The 25,365-nt window shown below is 43.7% G+C and overlaps 1 protein-coding gene across 1 annotated transcript in view; it reads left to right on the top strand.

Moving 5' to 3' along the window:
• Positions 1-214: 214 nt before the first annotated feature.
• Positions 215-25,365, top strand: part of LOC119283472 — a 99,955-nt gene continuing 74,804 nt past the window's right edge. The window contains exon 1 of the mRNA XM_037563013.1: positions 215-379. Within this exon, the coding sequence (XP_037418910.1) occupies positions 215-379 (165 nt within the window). The remainder of the gene's footprint in view (positions 380-25,365) is intronic.

The following is a 25,365-nucleotide window of genomic DNA, read 5'->3' as shown; positions in this document are numbered from 1 at the left end:
ACAAAGAGCAGCGGTAGGGGAGCCCAGAGCGTGCAGGGGCGGCCAGGGCGCGTGCGGTGAGCGCGTCCACGCAGCAAGATGGAGCGCTCGGCTACGGCGGCTACGGTGGTGGATCAAGCAGGGAAACAGGGGAATCAGCGTGGCTCACCGAAAGGGAGGCTGGGGACGTGCTTGCGACAGCCGAGGTGGCACGGTGGTGCAGATCGACAACGAGATGCCGCGGCCGTGGCAGAGAAACCGGCTCGATCCTGAGTACACGGCGCGTCTCCTGTCGAACGGATGCACGGGGATGATGGAGTCGGCAATGAAGAAGTCCCTGGACAACCTCCTGGTCGCCGAGGAGGCCGGTGGCCACGGGGACGGCAACAGCGCGTCAATGGTAGCTCGGAAGCGAACTAAACCGAGAGGGAGAGGACGAGCGAGGGGATAAGCGAGGGCTAGGGTTTGTCTACCGGGTCGGGGGTCTTCTTATCCATCTCCTTTTGCTCCTGTAGCGCCTCGGTGGCAATCATCGAACCGTGGTGGCCGCGGATGCGCGCAACGGCGAGCTCCTGCCTTCTCCTATGTACAGAGACAGGAGAAGGCCTTTGGTGGGCTGGGCCTGAGTACTATTGCAATAGGCTTAAGTGCACAGTAGGTATAGTATATTTTCTCTTTTTCTTCTTTGTATTATTTTCCACCACTATTTTGCATTTAGATTATGCAGTAAATTATTATTTTTATCAATGAAACTTTGCTCATAAATCTTAGTTAACAATGCAAGGTTGCACAAAAAGTTTGAGGTCAAATGGAACTGTTTAAATTTACATTTGAATTTAAGTTTGTTTATTTAACCCTGCTAGTCCACTAAAATATTTTTAGGGGCAATTTTAAAAGTCATTTAATGTTGGTTCCTGCATGCTAACTACTCAATGAATATTTGCAACCCAACGAACATTTTTGTTTTATTGTTTGAAGAAATAATAATTTGACTTGTAATTAAAATTTGAATTTGACTTGATTTTTGGGCAAGTGGAAATTTGCACAGTAATCATGATGACATGGTCACCATTAGGGGGGAGATTACTGTAGCATGATTCTCAGGAGTGTTACATACGCGTAATGTCGGTCCGGGCCGCTTCATCCAACAATACCGCCGAACCAAAGTATGACATGCTGGTAAGCAGTATGACTTGTATCGCCCACAACTCACTTGTGTTCTACTCGTGCATATAACATCTATGCAATAACCTGGCTCGGATGCCACTGTTGGAGAATGTAGTAATTTCAAAAAAAATCCTACGCACACGCAAGATCATGGTGATGCATAGCAATGAGAGGGGAGAGTGTCATCCACGTACCCTCGTAGACCGTTAAGCGGAAGCGTTATGACAACGCGGTTGATGTAGTCGTACGTCTTCATGTTCGACCGATCATCAGTACCGAACGTACGACACCTCCATGTTTAGCACATGTTCAGCTCGGTGACGTCCCACGAACTCACGATCCAGTAGAGCTCGGGGAAGAGTTTTGTCAGCATGACGGCGTGGTGACGATGTTGATGAAGCTACTGTTGCAGGGCTTCGCCTAAGCACCACTACAGTATGACCGAGGTGGATTATGGTGGAGGGGGGCACCGCACACGACTGGGAGAGATCAATGATCAACTTGTGTGTCTAGAGGTGCCCCTGCCCCCGTATATAAAGGAGCAAGGGGGGAGGCTGGCCGACCCTAGAGGGCGCGCCAGGAGGAGGAATCCTCCTCCTAGTAGGAGTAGGATTCCCTTCTTTCCTACTCCTACTAGGAGGGGGAAAGGAAGGGGGAGAAGGAGAAGGAAAGGGGGCGCCGCCCCCCCCCCCCATCTCCTAGTCCAATTCGGACCAGAGGGGGAGAGGACGCGCGGCCTGCCCTTGCCGGCCCCTCTCTCTCCACTAGGGCCCAACAAGGCCCATTAACCCCTAGGGGGTTCTGGTAACCCCTCCGGCACTTCGGTAAAATCCCGATTTCACTCGGAACTCTTTAGATGACCAAATGTAGGCTTCCAATATATCAATCTTCATGTCTCGACCATTTTGAGACTCCTCGTCATGTCCGTGATCATATCCGGAACTCCGAACTACCTTCGGTTCATCAAAACATATAAACTCATAATACCGATCTTCACAGAACTTTAAGCGTGCGGATCCAACGGGTTCGAGAACTATGTAGACATGACCGAGACATGTCTCCGGTCAATAACCAATAGCAGAACCTGGATGCTCATATTGGTTCCTACATATTCTACGAAGATCTTTATCGGTCGAACCGCATAACAATAATGTTGTTCCCTTTGTCATCGGTATGTTACTTGCCCGAGATTCGATCGTCGGTATCCCAATACCTAGCTCAATCTCGTTACCAGCAAGTCTCTTTACTCGTTCCGTAATGCATCATCCCGCAACTAACTCATTAATCACATTGCTTGCAAGGCTTATAGTGATGTGCATTACCGAGAGGGCCCAGAGACACCTCTCCAACAATCGGAGTGATAAATCCTATTCTTAATCTATGCCAACTCCACGAACACCATCGGAGACACCTGTAGAGCACCTTTATAATCACCCAGTTACGTTGTGACGTTTGGTAGCACACAAAGTGTTTCTCCGGTATTCGGGAGTTGCATAATCTCATAGTCATAGGAACATATATAAGTCATGAAGAAAGCAATAGCGGTAAACTTAAACGATCAAGTGCTAAGCTAACGAAATGGGTCAAGTCAATCACATCATTCTCCTAATGATGTGATCCCATTGATCAAATAACAACTCATGTATGTTGTTGGGAAACTCAACCATCTTTGATCAACGAGCTAGTCAAGTAGAGGCATACTAGTGACAATATGTTTGTCTATGTATTCACACATGTATTATGTTTCCAGTTAATACAATTCTAGCATGAATAATAAACATTTATCATGATATGAGGAAATAAATAATAACTTTATTATTGCCTCTAGGGCATATTTCCTTCAATGATGAGCCCAGATTTCGCGAAATGGCTTGAGGCCATGAAATCTGATATAGGATCCATGTATCAGAACAAAGTGTGGACTTTGGTTGACTTGCCCAATGATCGGTAAACCATTGAGAATAAATGGATCTTCAAGAGGAAGATGGACGCTGATGGTAGTGTTACTATCTACAAAGCTCGACTTGTCGCCAAAGGTTTTCCACAAGTTCAAGGTGTTGGATATGATGAGATTTCCTCACTAGTAGTGATGCTTAAGTCTGTTCGAATCATGTTAGCAATTGCCGAATTTTATGAAATCTGGAAAATGGATAACAAAACTGCATTCCTTAATAGATTTATTAAAGAAGAGTTGTATATGATGCAACCAGAAGGTTTTGTCAATCCTAAAGGTGCTAAAAAAATGTGCATGCTCCAGCGATCCATCTATGGACTGGTGCAAGCATCTTGGAGTTGGAATATACGCATTGATGAGTTGATCAAAGCATATAGATTAATACAGACTTGCGGTGAAGCCTGTATTTACAAGAAAGTGAGTGGGAGCACTACAGCCTTTCTGATAAGCATATGTGAACGACATATTGTTGATCGGAAATGATGTAGAATTTTCTGGAAAGCATAAAGGAGTGTTTGAAAGGAGTTTTTCAAAGAAAGACCTCGGTGAAGCTGCTTACAAATTGGGCATCAAGATCTATACAGATAGATCAAGATCCTTGATAAGATTTTTTCAATGAGTACATACCTTGACAAGATTTTGAATTAGTTCAAAATGGAACATTCAAAGAAGGAGTTCTTGCCTGTATTGCAAGGTGTAAAGTTGAGTAAGACTCAAAACCCGACCACGACAAAAAATAGAGAGAGAATGAAAAGTCATTCCCTATGCCTCAGTCATAGGTTCTATAAAGTATACTATGTTGTGTACCAGACCTATTGTGTACCTCACGATGAATTTGGCAAGAGGGTATAATAGTGATCCAGTAGTAGATCACTGGACAGTGGTCAAAATTATCCTTAGTGGAATAAAGATATGTTTCTCGGTTATGGAGGTGACAAAAAGTTCGTCGTAAAGGGTTATGTCGATGCAAGCTTTGACACTCATCCGCATGACTCTAAGTCTCAATCTGGATACATATTGAAAGTGGCAGCAATTAGCTAGAGTAGCTCCGTGCAGAGCATTGTAGACATAGAAATTTGCAAAATACATACGAATCTGAATGTGGCAGACCCGTTGACTAAACTTCTCTCACAAGCAAAAGATGATCACACCTTAGTACTCTTTGGGTGTTAATCACATGGCGATGTGAACTAGATTATTGACTCTAGTAAACACTTTGGGTATTGGTCACATGGCGATGTGAACTATAGAGTGTTAAATCACATGACGATGTGAACTGTTGGTGTTAAATCACGTGGGGGTGTGAACTAGATTATTGACTCTAGTGCAAGTGGGAGACTGAAGGAAATATGCCCTAGAGGCAATAATAAAGTTATTATTTATATTTCCTTATATCATGATAAATGTTTATTATTCATGCTAGAATTGTATTAACCGGAAACTTAGTACATGTGTGAATACATAGACAAAACAACGTGTCCCTAGTATGCCTCGACTTGACTAGCTCGTTGATCAAAGATGGTTATGTTTCCTGACCATAGACATGTGTTTTCATTTGATGAATGGGATCACATCATAAGAGAATGATGTGATGGACAAGACCCATCCATTATCTTAGCATAATAATCGATCAGTTTTATTGTTATAGCTTTCTTCATGTCATATACATATTCCTTTGACTATGAGATTATGCAACTCCCGGATACCGGAGGAATGCCTTGTGTGCTATAAAATGTCACAACGTAACTGGGTGATTAGAAAGATGCTCTATAGGTATCTCCGAAGGTGTTTGTTGGGTTGGCATAGATCGAGATTAGGATTTGTCACTCCGAGTATCGGAGAGGTATCTCTGGGCCTCTCGGTAATGCACATCATAATAAGCCTTGCAAGGAATGTGACTAATGAGTTAGTTGCGGGATGATGCATTACGGAACGAGTAAAGAGACTTGCCGGTAACGAGATTGAACTAGGTATGATGATACTGACGATCGAATCTCGGGCAAGTAACATATCGATGACAAAGGGAACAACATATGTTGTTATGCGGTTTGACTGATAAAGATCTTCGTAGAATATGTAGGAACCAATATGAGCATCTAGGTTCCGCTATTGGCTATTGACCGGAGATGAGTCTCAGTAATGTCTACATAGTTCTCGAACCTGTAGGGTCCGCACGCTTAACGTTCGATGACGATTTGTATTATGAGTTATGTGATTTGATGTACCTAAGGTTGTTCGAAGTCCCGTATGAGATCACGGACATGACGAGCAATCTTGAAATGGTCGAGACGTAAAGATCAATATATTGGAAGGCTATATTCGGACATCGGAAAGGTTCCGAGTGATTCGGGTATTTTTTGGAGTACCGGAGAGTTACGGGAATTCGTCGGGGGAAGTAGTGGGCCTTAATGGGCCATACAGGAAAGAAGAGAAGGGCCTCAAGGGGAGGTAGCGCGCCCCCCATGGGCTGGTCTGAATTGGACTAGGAGGAGGCGGCGCCCCCCCTCTTTCCTTCTCTCTCTCCCTCTCTTTCCTTTTTCTCCTACTTGGACTAGGAAAGGGAGAAACCTACTCCTACTAGGAGTAGGAATCCCCCCTTTGGGCGTGCCCCTTGAGGCTGGCCCTCCTCCTCCCCTCGTTTATATACGGGGGAGGGGGGCACCCCATCGACACAGAAGTTGATCTCTTAGCGGTGTGCGGTGCCCCCTCCACAGATTTCCACCTCGGTCATATTGTCGTAGTGCTTAGGCGAAGCCCTGCATCTAGAGTTTGAGGGACGTCATTGATCTGAATGTGTGCAGATCATGGAGGTGCCGTGCGTTCGGTACTTGATCAGTTGGATCACGAAGATGTTTGACTACATCAACCGTGTTACTTAACGCTTCCGCTTTCGGTCTACGAGGGTACGTAGACATACTCTCCCCCTCTCCTTGCTATGCATCTCCTAGATAGATCTTGCGTGATCATAGGAATTTTTTTGAAATATTGCGTTCCCCAACACATTAACCATAAAGTGGCACTTCTCCCAATTCAATACAAGATTAGTTTCTTCACATCTCTACAAAACTCGGTCAAGGTTGCTCAAGCAATCATCAAAAAAAGTTTCGTAAACGGAGAAATTATTCATGAAAACCTCAACAATCTTTCCACAGAAATCAGAGAATATAGCAGTCATACATCTTTGAAAGGTAGCAGGTGCATTGCATAAACCAAAAGGCATATGTCTATAAGCAAAGGTACCGAAAGGGCAAGTAAAATTGGTTTTCTCTTGATCATCTTTTGACACAGGTATTTGAGAGAAACCAGAGTAACCATCTAGAAAGCAAAAATGTGTATGCTTGGATAATCTTTCTAGCATTTGATCAATAAAAAGTAGAGGGTAATGATCTTTTCTAGTAACTTTATTTTAATTTGTGAAAATCAATTACCATTCTATAAGCTATAACAATTCTTTGAGGAATCAATTCATTCTTATCATTAGAACAACAGTAATACCTTCCTTCTTAGGGACACAATGAACATGACTTACCCATTGACTATCATCTATAGGATAAATTATACCTGCCTCCAGAAGCTTTAGTATTTCATCTCTTACTACTTGACTATCAGTTACAGGATAAATTATACATGCCTCCAGACGCTTTAGTATTTCATTTCTTACCACTTCTTTTATCTTAGAATTTAACCATCGTTGATGATCAACATCTGGTTTAGCATCTTTCTCCAATTTTATTTTGTGCTGACATAGAGTGGGACTAATGCCCTTAAGATCATCAAGAGCATATCCAATAGCAGCACGGTGCTTCTTCAAAGTTTTCAATAATTTCTTTTCTTCATGCTCTGAAAGGTTAACACTAATAATAACAGGATATATCTTCTTTTCATCAAGATAAGCATATTTCAGAGTATCAGGTAATTGTTTCAGCTCAAACACAGGATGACCCTTGGGTGGAGGAGGATCCCCAAGGATTTCAACAGGCAAATTATGTTTCAAAATAGGCCCTTGATTGAAGAATACTTCATCTATTTACCTTCTTTCATTCATAAACATATCATTTTCATGGTCTAGGAAATACTGATCTAAAGGATCAGTAGGAGGGACGACAATAGAAGCAAGACCAATAATTTCATCCTTACTAGGCAATTCTTTATCATGGGGTTGTCTACGAAATTTAGAAAAAATTAAAATAATGAGACATATCCCCTAAACCAACAGTAACAATATCTTTCTCGCAGTCTATCTTAGCATTAATAGTATTCAAGAAAGGTCTACCAAATATAATGGGACAAAACTTATTTTGTGGGGAAGCAAGAACAAGGAAATCAGTAGGATATTTTATCTTCCCACACAGGACGTCAACATCTCTAACAATCCCAAATAGTGATATAGTATCTCTATTAGCAAGCTTAATAGTAACATCAATATCTTCTATCTCAGCAGGTGCAATATCATTCATAATTTCTTTATATAAGGTATAAGGAATTGCACTCACACTAGCACCCACATCACATAAACCATGATAACAATGATCTCCAATTTTAACAGAAACAACAGGCATGCCAACAACAGGTCTATTTTTATCTTTCATATTGGATTTGGCAATTCTAGTAGCTTCATCACAAAATAAATAACATGCCCATCTAGTAACTTTAATTTTCTCAAGAGGTTTGTGTGTTCTAATATAACTCTTACAAACCATAGTTGAAGCTTTAGCATGATCCTTTATTCTAACAAGAAAATGTGGTTTCTCAATATAAGCAGTAGGAACAATAGGATCAACATTATAAGTAATAGTTTCTTCTTCAACTTTAATAGATTCTACTAATTTAACTTCAATGGGAGGATGATATTTAAACCACTTCTTCTTAGGGAGATCAACATGAGTAGCAAAGGATTTACAGAAAGAAGCTACTATCTCAGAGTCAAGTCCATATTTAATGCTAAAATCACAAAAAGCATTGGTATCCATAAAAGATATAACACAGTCAAACTTATGGTTTATACCTGACTCCTTACCTTCCTCGAGTTCCCAATCTTCAGAGTTGCGTCTAATTCTTTCCAAAATCCCATTTGAATTCAATATCCTTCTTCATATAGGAACCAGTACAAGAAGTATCGAGCATGGATCGATCATTATGAGAAAGCCGAACATAAAGTTTTGAATAATAATTTCTCTTGAAAGCTCATGATTGGGGCATGAATATAACATTGACTTAAGCCTCCCCCAAGCTTGAGCGATACTTTTTCCTTCACGAGGCCAAAAATTATATATATAATTCTGTAAGTGCATCTAGTGCCACCCCTAGTTGGTTTTGGAGTATTGACGACAAACCTAGTTGAGGGACTAATGTGTTTGTGAGAATTGCAAGAAAACACAGGTAGAAGTCCCTCATTGATTCGGTTTTACTACCAGAGATGACCCCTAAAAATATACGAAGACATTGAAGACAAAGGTGGTATATGAAGATATTCACATTGAAGACTATGACAAAGGAAGACACGTTATGAAGCCTATGGAGCTCGAAGACTTAGATCTTTCGTAGTTCCTTTTCTTTTGTGTTGAGTCATAGGAACCACCGTACTGTTAAGTGGGGTCCAGGAGAACCAGTCAGAATGACTAAAGTGATGCCTAAATCAAAAACCTATGTCTTCGAGCGAAGACAATGAGAGCGAATCTTGTCCAGAGCCGGACAAGTCAGCTTTGCTTGTAGCCCAAGTAAAGTTGCCATGAGAGTTCGAAATCTGACCGTTGAGACATGTGTCAGTTCCTTAGTGACCCAGGGTCATTTCGGATAAATTAGGTCGGGTTGCCAAGTGGCTATAAATAGCCCACCCCCACAACCATAAACGGATGGCTGCTCAGATTTTAGTGCACGGCTTTTGTCGTTTGAGAGCAACCCACCTCGAAGCCTTTGAGAGAAAATTCCTAGTGAGGAGAAAAGCCCTAACCACCCAGAGCCAGAGCAAATTGGGCATCACTTAGGTCTTCTTTTCTGTGTGATCTGAAGACTTATTACACTTGAGGACTGTGAATCCTCCAGACGGTTAGGCGTCACGTTCAGAGCATCCAAGAGACATTGTGGATTGCCAGTGAACGAAGTCTGTGAAGGTTTGGGAGTCTACCTTGAAGACTTACCAGAGTGATTGGGCGAGGACTAAGTGACCTTAGCTCAAGGAGAATACGGTGAGGACTTGGTGTCCTGGACTGTGTGTTCAGGACTGGGTGTCCGGGACTGTGTGTCCTAAGGTTTAAATACCTAGCCGCTCCAACCAGACGTACAGTTGTCACAGCAACTGGAACTGGTCTAACACATCATTGTCTTCAACGAGTCACTGGTTTCATCTTCACTTCCTTTTCTTACTGTTACACATTGTGAAGCCATTGCATGCTTGCTTTATCTTTTGTCTTCACAACGTGAATGTATGAACTGTTTGGCTTCATAACTTCTTCCTACCTGATCCTTATTACACTGCAGTTGTTTGTCATTGTGCTTTCACTCTATTGAATACATGACCAGGGCTGGCCTAGTGTAATCTAACTTCCGCTGCATAGTAATAGGCATAATCTTCGCTGTTTGTCTTCATAACTCTCACGTTTTGAAGACTTTCATAAAAATCGCCTATTCACCCCCCCCCCCTCTAGTCGATATAACGCACTTTCAATTGGTATCAGAGCAAGGTGCTCCCTTGTTCTGTGTGATTCGGTTTAACCACCTGGAGTATTAGCTATGTCGACTGCAGGGATAATCAAAGTCTCCGCTGCGTGCCCCATCTTCGATGGAACTGAATATCCCTACTGGAAGAATAAGATGCGCATGCATCTTGAAGCCATTGACGTCGACCTATGGTATGTCGTCGAGAACGGTGTTCCCAAGGCTGTAGAAGGTGTCACTGCTGCTGATGTCAAGAAGTTCACTCAACTGGACTACTACCAAAAATATCATCTGTGGACATCTGACAAAAGGACAGTATGGCCGTGTGAGTGCTTTGAAGACATCCAAGCTGGTCTGGGACTGGCTCTCCAAGGTCAATGAAGGCGTCTCAACCTAGAGAGATCAGAGAATAAGTGTTCTTCGCAACCTCTTCAACCGCTTCAAGCGAAATGACAATGAGAATGCCCAGCACACATTTGACCGGCTCACTGACATCACAAATGAGCTTCAAGCCCTCGGCGCCACTGAGATCACCAAACATGAAATCGTCAAGACACTGCTGAGATCACTTGATAGTTCGTTTGACATCCTGGCCCTGATGATTCAAGAACGTCCTGACTTCAAGACACTCGATCCGTCTGACATACTTGAGAGGTTGAACACACATGAGTTTCAGCTTTCTGAGAAAAGAGATATCTACGGTCCAAACTATGGGCGAACTCGTGCCTTGAAGGCAAAAGTTGTTTCCTCATCTGAAGAAGAATCTGACTGCAGTTCTGATGATCCTGAAGATATTGGAAGAGAACTTGCAATGCTAGTGAAGAAGTTCCAAAAATTCACCAAGAAGAAAGGCTTCAGAAAATCTTCACGATCAAGCTCAAAGAATGATGAAGCTTCTGCTCATGACTACAAGAAGAAAACATGTCACAAGTGCAAGAAAACTGGACACTTCATCTCTGAGTGTCCACAGTGGGACAATGAGAACAGAAGGAAGAAGAAGAGCAAGGAATATGATTTTGACGACAAGAATAAGAAGAAATACTCAAAGTCTTCTTCCAAGTCTTCTTCAAAGTCTTCATCACACAAGAAGAGCTCATCTGGCAAGGCACGTGCGTTTGTTGGCAAGGAGATGGATTCAGAGGAGGAGTCTGCATCTGAGGAGGCAGAGGTGGAGTCTGAGGAGGAGTCTGATTCTGGCATTGCGAGTCTGGCTACAGCATACGTCGCCAAGTCCATCTTCAACACTGAAGACAATGACTGCATCACCGACGCCGATGCAAATGACAAGAACGACTCCACTCCTACCTACTGCTTCATGGCACGCGGTGCCAAGGTAAACACACGCACTACTCGCTATCAAACTTCTAGTGAAGATGACTCTGACTGTGATTCAAAACCCAGCTACAAAACACTTGCTAAAATTGCAACTGAACAACAGAAAGCTATGGAACATATTCAAAAACGGTTAGACAGAAGCGATGATCTGTTGGGTGCTAAAATGACTCGATCTGAATCCTTAATTGAAGACATAAAAAACCTTCACGTTAAGTATCAGGAACTTGAAGATCGTCTTGATACTCTCTCAACAACTCATGAAAAGCTTTCCTATGATTATCTTCAAAGGAAGCAAGAACTTGAGAAATTGAGAGCGGCTCATGAAGATCTTCAAAAGGAAAATGAGTCACTTCGCGCCGAACAGATCAGTCCCGCTCAGGAAGGATTTGAACCACCATGTCTTAAATGTATTGAGCGTGATAATGCTACTTCTGTTGCTAAATGTTCCACTGCTACTGCTGTTCCAATATCTTCAACTGTTGATGTGGTAACTAACCCCTCTGCTGAGGATACCACTGCTATTGCTGATGAGAATGCTAGGTTGAAGACATTGCTTGAAACAGGGATGTACAAAAGTCTTAAAGGACATCAGACATTATGTGATGTCCTCAAGAAGCAGATTCTGAACCGAAACCCTAGGAAAGAGGGTGTTGGGTTCGTGAGGAAAATAAATGCAGATGGCTCTTACTGGAAACCTGAGCAGTACCCCAAAACCACATGGGTTGCTGCAAAGGAACTTTCAGCAGATCCATCCAATTTATCTGGCTTCACTTGTGCTAACCCCATTATCATTGATGAATCCTTTGGTGCAAACTATAAACTGTTTAAGAATCAGAATGGTGAAGTGTTTGCCAGGTACATTGGTACTAACTGCAGGAATGGACCACCTATGAAGAAGATCTGGGTTCCGAAAAAGTGTCTGGAAAGTCTTCCTGTGAATGTCTTCATGACACCTCACTTGAAGAAGACAAACATCAGACCAAAGGCTTCATATGGTCCAAAGGCTTCATACAAACAGAGGACTCACCTGAGTCACACTAACGCAAATGTTTTGCAGGGAAACCATACTCAGGCATATGAATATGAGAGTGGTTCTTCGAATCGTCATGTTCATATGACCAAAAATTATTCTGCTTATTCCTATGAGTATTATTGTCCACCTGCTAGAATGTTTTCTAAGGCTTCAAAGCCAAAATTCTCAGATGCTGCACTCAGACTTATTGCTTCTAAGCCACCCTTGAAGATGTGGGTGGTTAAGAAAGCTTAACTCTCTTTTGCAGGGAAAGGTCTCCAGCAGAAAAACAAAATCTTCTGACGCTATTGTTGGGGACCTTAAAAATCTTGTAGGGCGCAAGATAAAATGCCCGAATGGCATCATTATGTACTTCATTCCTGAATCGCATGCTACTCTTCCTATTAGTCCTAATCTGGATCTAAGTTTTCATAACCCACTGGTTCGTCAAATGTTTATGCTTCACAATTCTCTTCGTGAAGCCTATCCCCCTAACTGCACTGTAGGGTACGACACCAGCGACTTCAAAGTCTTCAGAATGGATTATTGACAGTGGGTGTACAAATCACATGACTGGCAAAAGAAGCCTTCTGATGGACTCAACATTACGTCCATTCGACAAAAGCCACATCACATTTGCTGACACTGGTAAAAGTAAGGTATTGGGTCTAGGTAGAGTTGCAATCTCAAAGGATCAACACATGGATAAAGTCATGCTTGTTGAATCCCTTGGCTTCAACTTAATGTCAGTCTCAATGCTTTGCGATTCGAATATGATCGTAATGTTTGGAAAATATCGTTGCCTGGTACTAATGGAATCTGACAAGTCTCTAGTGTTTGAAGGGTATCAGAAAGGTGACTTGTACGTGGTAGATTTCTCAGCATGACCACAACTTGCAGTATGTCTTCTTGCAAAAGCTTCAGAATGCTGGCTTTGGCATCGGAGGCTTGGGCATGCTGGCATGAGGAACCTCCACACCCTTGCGAAGAAGAAGCATGTCATAGGCATCGAGGGCGTCAAGTTCAAGAAAGATCACTTATGCGGTGCCTGTGAAGCAGGGAAGATGACAAGGGCAAAACATCCTTCGAAGACAATCATGACTACAACACAACCCTTCGAACTGCTCCACATGGATCTTTTCGGTCCCACTCACTACTCAACTTTTACTACTACCGCTTGCCTCTATGGCTTCGTGATTGTTGATGATTACTCTAGATATACTTGGGTGCACATAATCCTTTACAAGACTGAAGTGCAGGATGTCTTCAGACGCTTCGCCAATAAAGCTATGAACAATTTTGGCGCCAAGATAAAGCACATCAGAAGTGACAATGGCACTGAATTCAAGAACACTGGCCTTGATACATATCTTGATACCTTGGGCATCACACACGAATTCTCAGCTCCGTACACGCCACAACAGAATGGCGTCGTCGAACGCAAGAACAGGACACTCATTGAGATGGCCAGAAAAATGTTAGATGAATACAAGACTCCAAGAAAATTCTGGACTGAAGCCATTGACACTGCATGCCATACAATCAATCGCGTTTATCTTCACAAGCTTCTGAACAAGACATCTTATGAACTCTTAACTGGCAAGAAGCCAAATGTCAGTTACTTCAGAGTATTTGGAGCAAAGTGCTGGATCAAGGACCCACACCACACCTCAAAGTTTGCACCAAAAGCACATGAGGGCTTCATGCTTGGATATTGAAAGGATTCACACTCCTACAGAGTCTTCAATCTCTTCCATTACAAAGTGGTTGAAACGGTGGATGTGCGGTTTGATGAGACAAATGGTTCACAAAGAGAGCAACTGCCAAATATGCTAGATGAAGTTCCAGCTAGTGAATCAATCAAGCTTATGGGAACTGGAGAGATTATACCTTCTGAAGCTCATCCTAAAGAAGAACTTATCATCTCAGCACCTGATCAACATGAAGACAATGCTCAGCCTGAAGACATTCCTCCCAATAACAACGCAGATCAGCAAGAGCAAAGTCTTCGCCCTGTACATCCTCGTGTTGCCAATGAAGTGCAGATTGACAGAATAACTGACAGCATCAATGCACCTGGTCCACTCACTCGTTCAAGGGCAACTCAACTAGCAAATTTCTGTGGGCACTTCGCATTCGTGTCAATTTCAGAACCCAAGAAAGTTGAAGAAGCCTTCATGGAACCTGAATGGATTCAAGCTATGCAAGAAGAGCTTCAACAGTTTGAGCTGAATAATGTATGGGAACTGGTTAAGCGTCCTGATCCACCGAAGCACAACATAATAGGCACTAAATGGATATATCGCAACAAACAAGATGAGCATGGTCAAGTTGTCAGAAACAAAGCTCGTCTCGTTGCTCAAGGATATACTCAAGTGGAGGGCATTGACTTCGATGAAACATTTGCTCCTGTGGCAAGGCTTGAAGCTATACGCATACTGCTGGCCTATGCAAATCATCATAACATACTTCTATATCAAATGGATGTGAAAAGCGCCTTTCTCAATGGCAAGATTGAAGAAGAAGTGTATGTTGCACAACCACCTGGCTTTGAAAATCCAAAACATCCTGACATGGTGTACAAGCTCAACAAGGCACTGTATGGCCTCAAACAAGCCCCTAGGGCCTGGTATGACACACTCAAATACTTCCTGAAGAGCAAAGGCTTCATACCTGGTTCCCTGGATCCCACTCTTTTCACGAAGATATATGATGGTGAACTGTTTGTGTGCCAAATCTATGTGGATGACATTATCTTCGGCTGCACCAATCAGAAGTACAGTGAAGAGTTTGGATATATGATGCAAGAGCAATATCAGATGTCCATGATGGGGGAGCTGAAGTTCTTCCTTGGTCTTCAAATACGACAACAACGCAATGGCATCTTCATATCTCAAGAGAAGTATCTCAAAGATTGCCTGAAGAAGTTCGGTATGCAAGACTGCAAAGGCTTCACAACACCAATGCCAGCCAAACATCATCTAGGTCCTGACGACAATGGTAAAGAGTTCGATCAAAAGGTATACCGCTCCATGATTGGGTCTTTGCTTTATTTATGTGCATCTAGGCCAGATATCATGCTTAGTGTTTGCATGTGTGCTCGATTTCAAGCGGCACCAAAGGAGTCGCATCACTTAGCTGTGAAGCGAATTCTTCGATATTTGGCTCACACCCCAACTCTAGGATTATGGTATCCAAAGGGCTCAGAATTTGATTTGGTTGGATTTTCGGATGCTGATTATGCTGGTGACAAAGTTGATCGCAAGTCTACATCAGGCACATGTCATTTTCTGGGACGATCACTTGTATGTTGGTCTTCAAAGAAGCAGAACTGTGTATCTCTCTCCACTTCTGAATCTGAATACATTGCTGCTGGATCTTGCTGCGCTCAGCTTCTGTGGATGAAGCAAACACTCAAGGACTATGGCATTCATCTGAAGCAAGTGCCACTCTACTGCGACAACGAAAGCGCCATCAAGATTGCCAACAACCCAGTTCAGCACTCGAAGACAAAGCACATTGAAATTCGTCATCACTTTCTCAGAGATCATGTTGTGAAGGAAGACATTGATATAATACACGTCAACACTGAAAAGCAATTAGCGGATATCTTCACCAAGCCCTTGGATGAGAAGAGATTTTGCAAGTTACGGTGTGAGCTAAATATCTTGGAATCCTCAAATGTCCTGTGATCAGGCACACATCCTAACACTTATGCATATTGACGACTTAGATGTGCAACACACAAAGTAAAGTATATCTTCAATCAATGAAGACATACATTCTAAGTGTGAATACATTAATGTGGAATTTGACTTTGGAGCGCCACGATAATTGTGCGCCGTGTCTGGGTTTAATACTTCCTATACGGTGGGTAACGCCACCACCAAATGTTCCATTTTGAAGTGTTTCACTCATGGCGTTACCTTGCAATATCTTCACATTTGGTTTGGCTTAGACCTCAACATGTCTTCATGATTATCTTCACTACGTTGATTATATAGATATATACATACTAGTGTTCTGTCCTCTACAGCATTCACTTATAGCTATGTCTTCTTGGTTGAATTTTTTTAACTAAGTGAATGTGATCGGACCCTAATCTCTCTATGCTTTCTATCTCAAATTCTATCTCTCCAAGTCATATGCATTCTATTGAAACTGTCAAATGTCTTCACTGCGTCCTTGTCAGCTGAGGATATAGAGACAACCATAAAGTCTGTTTTTAATGCTCATTCCTCCACATAAAATCCAGAGAAGCAGGAACGACCGCCCGACAATTTAGGCGTGCGTAGGACGTGGAACAAACCCCAAACATCCGCTAACTGGCCACGCGTTCCTCAAATGCGAACCGCCAGGGGCACCTATGTAATAGCACAGTGCCGCCCCTACACCTATAAGTTCACACTTACCGCAGTCATTATCTCCTTCTTCCACCCTCGCACGAACCCTAGCGCCACCGCTAGCACTCGACGACGCCGGAGACGAAGCGCTTCGCTGCCGCAACCTCTCCAACGCCGTCCTCACGCCGACCGCGGACATCATCCTCTCCGCCGTCGCCATAGGTGTTTTCCGTCGCCAAGTTAGGGCACGGAGGACTGAACTGCTTGGCATCAACTCCCTTCCATCTAGCAGTTCCAGTGTGGTAAATAAAACTTCTTTTTACAGCCCCTTTGATCTCATGGTTCTGTCAATTTCTACCACAAGAAGTTTCTCATCACACTAGTTAGATCTCTCGCTGCATCTCATAACATGCCTAGTATATTCACTTGTGCTTCATAAAGTAGTTAGATTCCTCACTTGTACTGATCTGTGGGTTCGTACAAATCTGGAACCAACTTCTTATCTATGAGTGAATGTCTTCGCACGATGAGGTCAATGTCTTCTAAACTGATTAATCTTCAAAACCTTCTGAGAATGCATATGACCTCTTCCCCTTCCCTCGCACCTTAATGCTGTCACAGGTACATGTCCGTGGGAGAATCCTTCGGTTCTCATAGTCTGCATTCATTTGCAGAATTCCTACAGCATCACATAAACTCTCCTGAAGCCAGTTCCTGTTGGTCCAGAAAAATAAAGCCTTTGAAGCCTTTGAAAGTTTTGAAGCCTTTCAAGTTAAAGTTTATGGTTTCAGAAGCAGCAACAAGGAAGGGGGGCAGACAGAGACGTGAGGGAACTTCCAAAGATCTGCCTGAAGACTTGGCAGAAATGTACAAAACAGATCCAGAAGAGAGCTATGGGCAGCGCAAGACCCGAATCCAATGGATTCGACGCTATTGGGCAGAACAGTGGTTCAAATACCGCTTCGTCACTCAGGAGTATGCAGAGAAATATGCCATCAAGAGGCCATGGGGGGATATTCGTTTCAAGAACCTCTTACCCAGAACCAAAGATGAAGCTATTGCGCAAGGCTTCTACCCATGCATGGTCCGAGGACCACAGCCTGATGATGCGCATCCGTCGTCACTCCTCTCGTGTCGTGATGACAATCTCTTCAAGCGCAACTTCCAGTTTACCCAAAAGTCAGCGAAGCTAAACAAGAAGAAATTCGGGTTAGACTTCAACCCTGGTCCCTCCTCACCAAGGGCAGATGGCACACGCGACGCCGAACCCAATATCATCGGTCCTTTTGCCAATCTTGAGGGCCTGATCACTCACATCCTAGTACAAGGGGCTGTCGTGAATGACCCTCCAGCTAACTCTGAGTCTGATGAAGCTCCTGCTGTGACGAAGCCAAAGCAGACGAAGAAACCAAAAGCTTCAAAGCCGGCCCCTGCCTCAAAAATCTCAAGGGCGAAGCCTTTGAAAACTGCACCTCCTGAAGTCAGTGTGCAGTCTGAAGACGTATCCCGCGTCTCCAAGCCCCAGAAGGAAAAGGAGCCCCAGCAACACACAGGCAAAGAGCTCACTGTTGCTGCCATTCTGCGCAGCGAAGCCATTGATCTATCAAGCGATGAAGATCTGGGAGATGACGCTCTAGAGCAGCTCATCAAAAGCAAAGAAGAAGCTGAAATCTTCAACAATTTGCCTCTCTTTGATGTCGCCATCATCCACAATTTCATCGACGAATGGTTTGCCTCACCAGACATCAGCTTCGAAGATATGCAGCTGCCCGTTGGCCTCTGCGTCGCATTCCAAGGCGCTATTGCTTCAGAACTTGCTATTGCCCAGCACATAGTTGAACTGAAGCAGAAAATTGATCATGAAAAGGCTCAGTTCAAGAAGCATATGGCCAAGCTCAGCGTGCAGGAAGTGAGGAGCTTCAAAATCATGCTGCATGAGCTCAAAGAAAACTTTCTGAAGAAGCGTGCTGAAGCTCAGGGCTCGCGTGAAAGGATGAAGTCTTTGGCAGAAAAATGTGTTCAAGCCTACAACGAGGCTAAAAAGCGCAAGGCACTTGGGCGTCCTGGCATCGACCCCAAGATGGCCGCGAAGAAGAAGAAAAAGCCTGCTGTGAATGAACCAGAGGAACTTAGGCAAGAAGCGGTTCAACTTGTCTTCCCCACTGCAATGACTGGATCGAAGCCAAAGAGCCGGTCAACAGCTTCAGAGCTAAAGAAGACAAGAGCTGCAGAGGCTGAAGCCAGAAAAAGGAAAAGCACTGAAGCCTCTCCTACTGCCCCCAGCAAAAAGAAGCGCAAGATCAAGAGATCTCGGGCTACTCTCACAGAGCCCTTGACAGTTGAACCCCTCTCTATCCTTCACCCCAATACAGAAAGAAGACTGACAGTTCATGAGCCTGCTCACACAGAGGCTCCTGAAGCTGAAGATATTCCAGCAGTCGACCCAATAGCTGCTGAAGACATTGGTCGTCAAGACAATGTACAAGATGATGCAGCCCTTCCTCCGCTTGAAACAAGCGAACTCATCAGCATTGGCCGTCCTCTGACGCCAATGGCACAAGATGAGTCATGGGCGGATCGCCCTCAGGAGGAAGAAGACTTTGAGGTCCAACTCACTCCGACACCACAAGCGTCGTCTGCGTTCCGTAGGCTTCGCAAAGGTCCACGGCCTCAAGTCCATACTGCAGAAATTCCGGCTGCATCAGCCGAAGACAATGAAGAAGCACCACCAGAACCCACTTCCCCGCTCCATCAAGATGCAGTTCTCCATGAGAACGTGCCTGAGGTTGTACCTCCAACTACACATGCAGAGGAAGAAAATGTTGCGGCTCCCACCACAAATACTGAAGCCAATGTGGAGCCCACCCCACCAAATGCTTCAGCGGACAGCGAAGCTACCGAGCCAGACACTTCTGTTCCTGAGTCTGCTGCAGGTCCTCAATTCGATTATCATATTGAGCACAGGCCTCATGTTCAGAAGCTAGTTCCACGGTTGCCGAGGTTCCCAGGTCCTGCATCAGCACCTGGTTCCTTTAACATCAACAGCTTCAAGGCAGACAATACATTTTTCAATAGCTCCAAGAACCCCTATTCAAAGGAAAGGATTGTATCAGACAGGTTCTGGAGCTATTCTCAGCGCAGCTATTACTCATGCATCTTATACAACCAAGGCCGCATCTTTCCGCACAAGCGCCTTGAGGTTGAAGCCATTGCTGGTCTGCCATGTCTTGAGGAAGCCTTGGATTGCTTCAGGCAAGTGGGTCTGCTGCCGTTTGTGACGGATGAAGAGCACTGGAATGAAGAGCTTCTGCTTCAGTTCTATGCCACCCTTCATATAAGGGGTTACACCAGAGATCCGAAGACTTGGATCCTGGAGTGGATGACCGGCAATGTCCATCATGAAGCCAATGCGTTTGATATCATTGAGCTCACCGGTCTGCCCACTCCAGGCGAATTCTTCGAGGAAGGCTGACAATCACATTCTGAAGCTATTGAGAGTATCTTCCAGAGGCCTGAACCCAATATGAGTCAGATGCTCTCAATGATGAAGCCATTGCCTCATGATGCACCTTATCCTACTGAGTTCTTCATTGAAGACCTAGATTACCTGCCCAGGACCATATATCACATCATCCGGCGGACTCTCTGGCCCATTAAGGGGCACTCTCCACATGCAAAGATTGAAGGTGCAATGAAGACTCTCATATTCTATATCCTGCATGGCAAATGCTTCAACGCACAGGATCTCTTCATACGCCAACTTGCAGCGTCAGGCTCGGAATTATTTGGTTTGAAGTTCTATGCCCCTTGGGTGATGAGGCTGATCAAACTGCACTCTACAATCTCGTATCAGCCCTCTGCCCGAAACCATAGGATCTTTCTACCAGATGTGGATACCTCTGCTGAAGCAATATATCCTGAGCCAGACAAGCAACCAATAATTCTTCAGAATGCAGAACACCAGAGCTTCACGCAGAATGTTGAAAGTGTTGAAGCCATATCCAGGGTATATCCGTTGGCTGGCACTACACGTGCACCAGCATCAACTGAAGCCACAGACAGCACAAATGCTCCAAGACCCAAGAAGCGTGCTCGTGTCCTCACTGATGGAGAGCTTCTTGTGGCCCTTCACCAAAAGCAAGATAGGCATCACGACTGGCTCAAACGTCAGATGAAGAGCCTCTTGGTGGATGTCAATCGACTTCGAAACCTTGCCACCAAGAATGCCTTTGTTACACATGAGACTTGCCGTCGGACATGGAAAGGGCTCTCAATGATATGCACTGAAGCTGAACTTGAAGAGGATGGCTTCATAGAGCACTTCAAATTTGACACCACACCTCCGAGAAGGGCTGTGATGCGCAACACACCGTCACTTGAAGACTCTGAGTTTTCTTCATCTGCTGCCGCAGTTACTGCAAGGATCATTGATGAAGACGACGATGCTACATCACCACCATCTGCTTCAGCAAATCCAAGTTCTGCACCGCCACACAACTCCACCGACCCTGCTGCGCCTGGGAACACATAGAAAACTCTCTGTCTTCAAACCTTTTTGGTCATTACTGACAAAAGGGGGAGAAGCATATGATGTTTATAGTCTTCAAGCGGGTCAATATGGGCGGGTCTCTTATGTTTTGTTATATTTTGCTTCGTGTTTACAACTCTTGCTTTTGCTTCATTTGGTTCTTTGAGTTGTAAACACTAAAACTCGATGGTTGTCTGCTACTTGTTTGCCACTCTGCTTGCGAAGATAAATTCCGCATGTGCGACGATAAATTCCGCACTTATCTCATTCTGCAGACGTCCATTTTCCATTATGCATGTCATTATCTTCATATACTTTCACATGCATAGTGGATTGTCATCATAAGCTGAAGTGGATCTCCACAAGTACAACCTGCCATGTGCATTTGCATTCCAAAAAGCAAATTAACTTATATGCACATCTTCAGGGGGAGCCTTTGCAACTTATGAAGACAATTCCCTACCCTTTACAAACTTCACACTTTATATTCCCCGTTGAAAACTTCAACTAGTTTGTCATCAATCACCAAAAAGGGGGAGATTGTAAGTGCATCTAGTGCCACCCCTAGTTGGTTTTGGAGTATTGACGACAAACCTAGTTGAGGGACTAATGTGTTTGTGAGAATTGCAGGAAAACACAGGTAGAAGTCCCTCATTGATTCGGTTTTACTACCAGAGATGACCCCTAAAAATATATGAAGACATTGAAGACAAAGGTGGTATATGAAGATATTCACATTGAAGACTATGACAAAGGAAGACACGTTATGAAGCCTATGGAGCTCGAAGACTTAGATCTTTCGTAGTTCCTTTTCTTTTGTGTTGAGTCATAGGAACCACCGTACTGTTAAGTGGGGTCCAGGAGAACCAGTCAGAATGACTAAAGTGATGCCTAAATCAAAAACCTATGTCTTCGAGCGAAGACAATGAGAGCGAATCTTGTCCAGAGCCGGACAAGTCAGCTTTGCTTGTAGCCCAAGTAAAGTTGCCATGAGAGTTCGAAATCTGACCGTTGAGACACGTGTCAGTTCCTTAGTGACCCAGGGTCATTTCGGACAAATCAGGTCGGGTTGCCAAGTGGCTATAAATAGCCCACCCCCACAACCATAAACGGATGGCTGCTTAGATTTCAGTGCACGACTTTTGTCGTTTGAGAGCAACCCACCTCGAAGCCTTTGAGAGAAAATTCCTAGTGAGGAGAAAAGCCTTAACCACCCAGAGCCAGAGCAAATTGGGCATCACTTAGGTCTTCTTGTCTGTGTGATCTGAAGACTTATTACACTTGAGGACTGTGAATCCTCCAGACGGTTAGGCGTCGCGTTCAGAGCATCCAAGAGACATTGTGGATTACCAGTGAACGAAGTCTGTGAAGGTTTGGGAGTCTACCTTGAAGACTTACCAGAGTGATTGGGCGAGGACTAAGTGACCTTAGCTCAAGGAGAATACGGTGAGGACTTGGTGTCCTGGACTGTGTGTTCAGGACTGGGTGTCCGGGACTGTGTGTCCTAAGGTTTAAATACCTAGCCGCTCCAACCAGACGTACAGTTGTCATAGCAACTGGAACTGGTCCAACACATCATTGTCTTCAACGAGTCACTGGTTTCATCTTCACTTCCTTTTCTTACTATTACACGTTGTGAAGCCATTGCATGCTTGCTTTATCTTTTGTCTTCACAACGTCAATGTATGAACTGTTTGGCTTCGTAACTTCTTCCTACCTGATCCTTATTACACTGCAGTTGTTTGTCATTGTGCTTTCACTCTATTGAATACATGACCAGGGCTGGCCTAGTGTAATCTAACTTCCGCTGCATAGTAATAGGCATAATCTTCGCTGTTTGTCTTCATAACTCTCACGTTTTGAAGACTTCCATAAAAATCGCCTATTCACCCCCCCTCTAGTCGATATAATGCACTTTCAAATTCTGATCACGATGAACCAGATGCATAGGATAAAACTTCTAATGAAATTCCAATTTCAATCTGTTGTAGTTCCATGATCCAATATCATCCAATAGCCTATACCATATCAATGTCTTTCCCTTCAAAGATAAAGGGAAGAACTTCTTCTTTACAACATCCTCGGGCATACCTGCACTCTTAAATAATCCACAAACTTCATCCACATAGATTAGGTGCATATCGGGATGTAATGTTCCATCTCCTGCATAAGGATTAGCTAGCAGTTTCTCTATCATACCCGAAGGAATTTCATAATAAATATTTTTAGTAGGTGCAGTAGGTTGAGGAGAAACTCTTTGTTCTTCTGGTCGAGGTGAAGATACCCCGAACAGGCCCCACAAAGGATTATTTTCCATAATAACAAGTGACAATAAATTTCAGCACAATATATAAATGTTTCCTTACCAAATTCCACTTACCAAAGGTGCTTCACTCCCCGGCAACGGTGCCAGAAAAGAGTCTTGATGACCCACAAGTATAGGGGATCTACCGTACTCCTTTCGATAAGTACGAGTGTCGAACCCAACGAGGAGTAGAAGGAAATGACAAGTGGTTTTCAGCAAGGTATTTTCTACAAGCACTGAAATTATCGGTAACAGATAATTTTGTGATAAGATAAATTGTAACGGGTAACAAGTAAATAAAGTAACTAAGGTGCAGAAAGTGGCCCAATCCTTTTTGTAGCAAAGGACAAGCCTAGACGAACTCTTATATAATGCAAAGCACTCCCGAGGACACATGGGAATTGTTGTCAAGTTAGTTTGCATCATGCTCATATGATTCTCATTCGTTACTTTGATAATTTGATATGTGGGTGGACCGGTGCTTGGGTGCTGCCATTCCTTGGACAAGCCTCCCACTTATGATTAACCCACGAACGAAGAATTAAGGTAAACCTAACCATAACATGAATCATATGGATCCAAATTAGCCCCTTACGAAGCAACGCATAAACTAGGGTTTAAGCTTTTGTCACTCTAGCAACCCATCATATACTTAATACTTTCCAATGCCTTCCCCTAGGCCCAAATAATGGTGAAGTGTCATGTATTTGATGTTCACATAACACCACTAGAGGAGAGACAACATACATCTCATCAAAATATCAAATGAATACCAAATTCACATGATTACTTATAACAAGACTTCTCCCATGTCCATAGGAACAAATGTAACTACTCACAAAGCATATTAATGATCAAGATCATAGGAGTATTAATTATCATTAAGGATCTAAAAATATAATCTTCCACCGGATAAACCAACTAGCATCAACTACAAGGATTAATCAACACTACTAGCAACCCATAGCTACCAATCTAAGGTTTTGGGACCGAGATCGAATACAAGAGATGAACTAGGGTTTGAGAGGAGATGGTGTTGGGGAAGATGTTCATGGAGATTGACCCCCTCTCGATGAGAGGATCATTGGTGATGACGATGGCTTCGGTTTCTCCCTCTCGGAGGGATGTTTCCCCTGCAGAACAGCTCCGTCGGAGCCCTAGATTGGTTCTGCCCAGGTTCTGCCTCGAGACGGTGGCGCTTCACCCCGAAACCTTCCCTCTGATCTTTTCCAGGTCAAAACACACCATATAGCCAAAGATGGGCACCGGAGGCCTGCCAGGGGGCTGCTACGTCTTGAGCTTGTGTTGGTTTTCCCCGAAGAGGAAGGGATGATGCAGCAGAGTAGCGTAAGTATTTCCCTCAGTTTTTGAGAACCAAGGTATCAATCCAGTAGGAGCCCACGCTCAAGTCCCTCGTACCGGCACAAAGCAATAGCTACTCGCAACCAACGCGATTAGGGGTTGTCAATCCCTTCAAGGTCACTTACGAGAGTGAGATTTGATAGATATAATATTTTTGGTATTTTTGGTATAAAGATGCAAAGTAAAAAGTAAAAGCAAAGTAAAAGCAAAGCAAGATTAAAGTGATAGAGATTGATATGATGAGAATAGACCCAGGGGCCATAGGTTTCACTAGTGGCTTCTCTCGAGAGCATAAGTATTCTACGGTGGGTGAACAAATTACTGTTGAGCAATTAACAGAATTGAGCACAGTTATGAGAATATCTAGGCATGATCATGTATATAGGCATCACGTCCGTGACAAGTAGATCGAAACGATTCTGCATCTACTACTATTACTCCACTCATCGACCGCTATCCAGCATGCATCTAGAGTATTAAGTTAAAAACAGAGTAACGCCTTAAGCAAGATGACATGATGTAGAGAGATAAATTCATGCAATATGAAATAAACCCCATCTTGTTATCCTCGATGGCAACGATACAATACGTGCCTTGCTGCCCCTTCAGTCACTGGGTAAGGACACCGCAAGATCGAACCCAAAGCTAAGCACTTCTCCCATGGCAAGAACTACCAATCTAGTTGGCCAAACCAAACGGATAATTCGAAGAGACTTGCAAAGATAA

Source organism: Triticum dicoccoides, chromosome 4A (assembly GCF_002162155.2).
Source record: "Triticum dicoccoides isolate Atlit2015 ecotype Zavitan chromosome 4A, WEW_v2.0, whole genome shotgun sequence".
Lineage (NCBI taxonomy): Eukaryota > Viridiplantae > Streptophyta > Magnoliopsida > Poales > Poaceae > Triticum > Triticum dicoccoides.
This window is presented reverse-complemented; position numbering and strand designations above follow the sequence as displayed.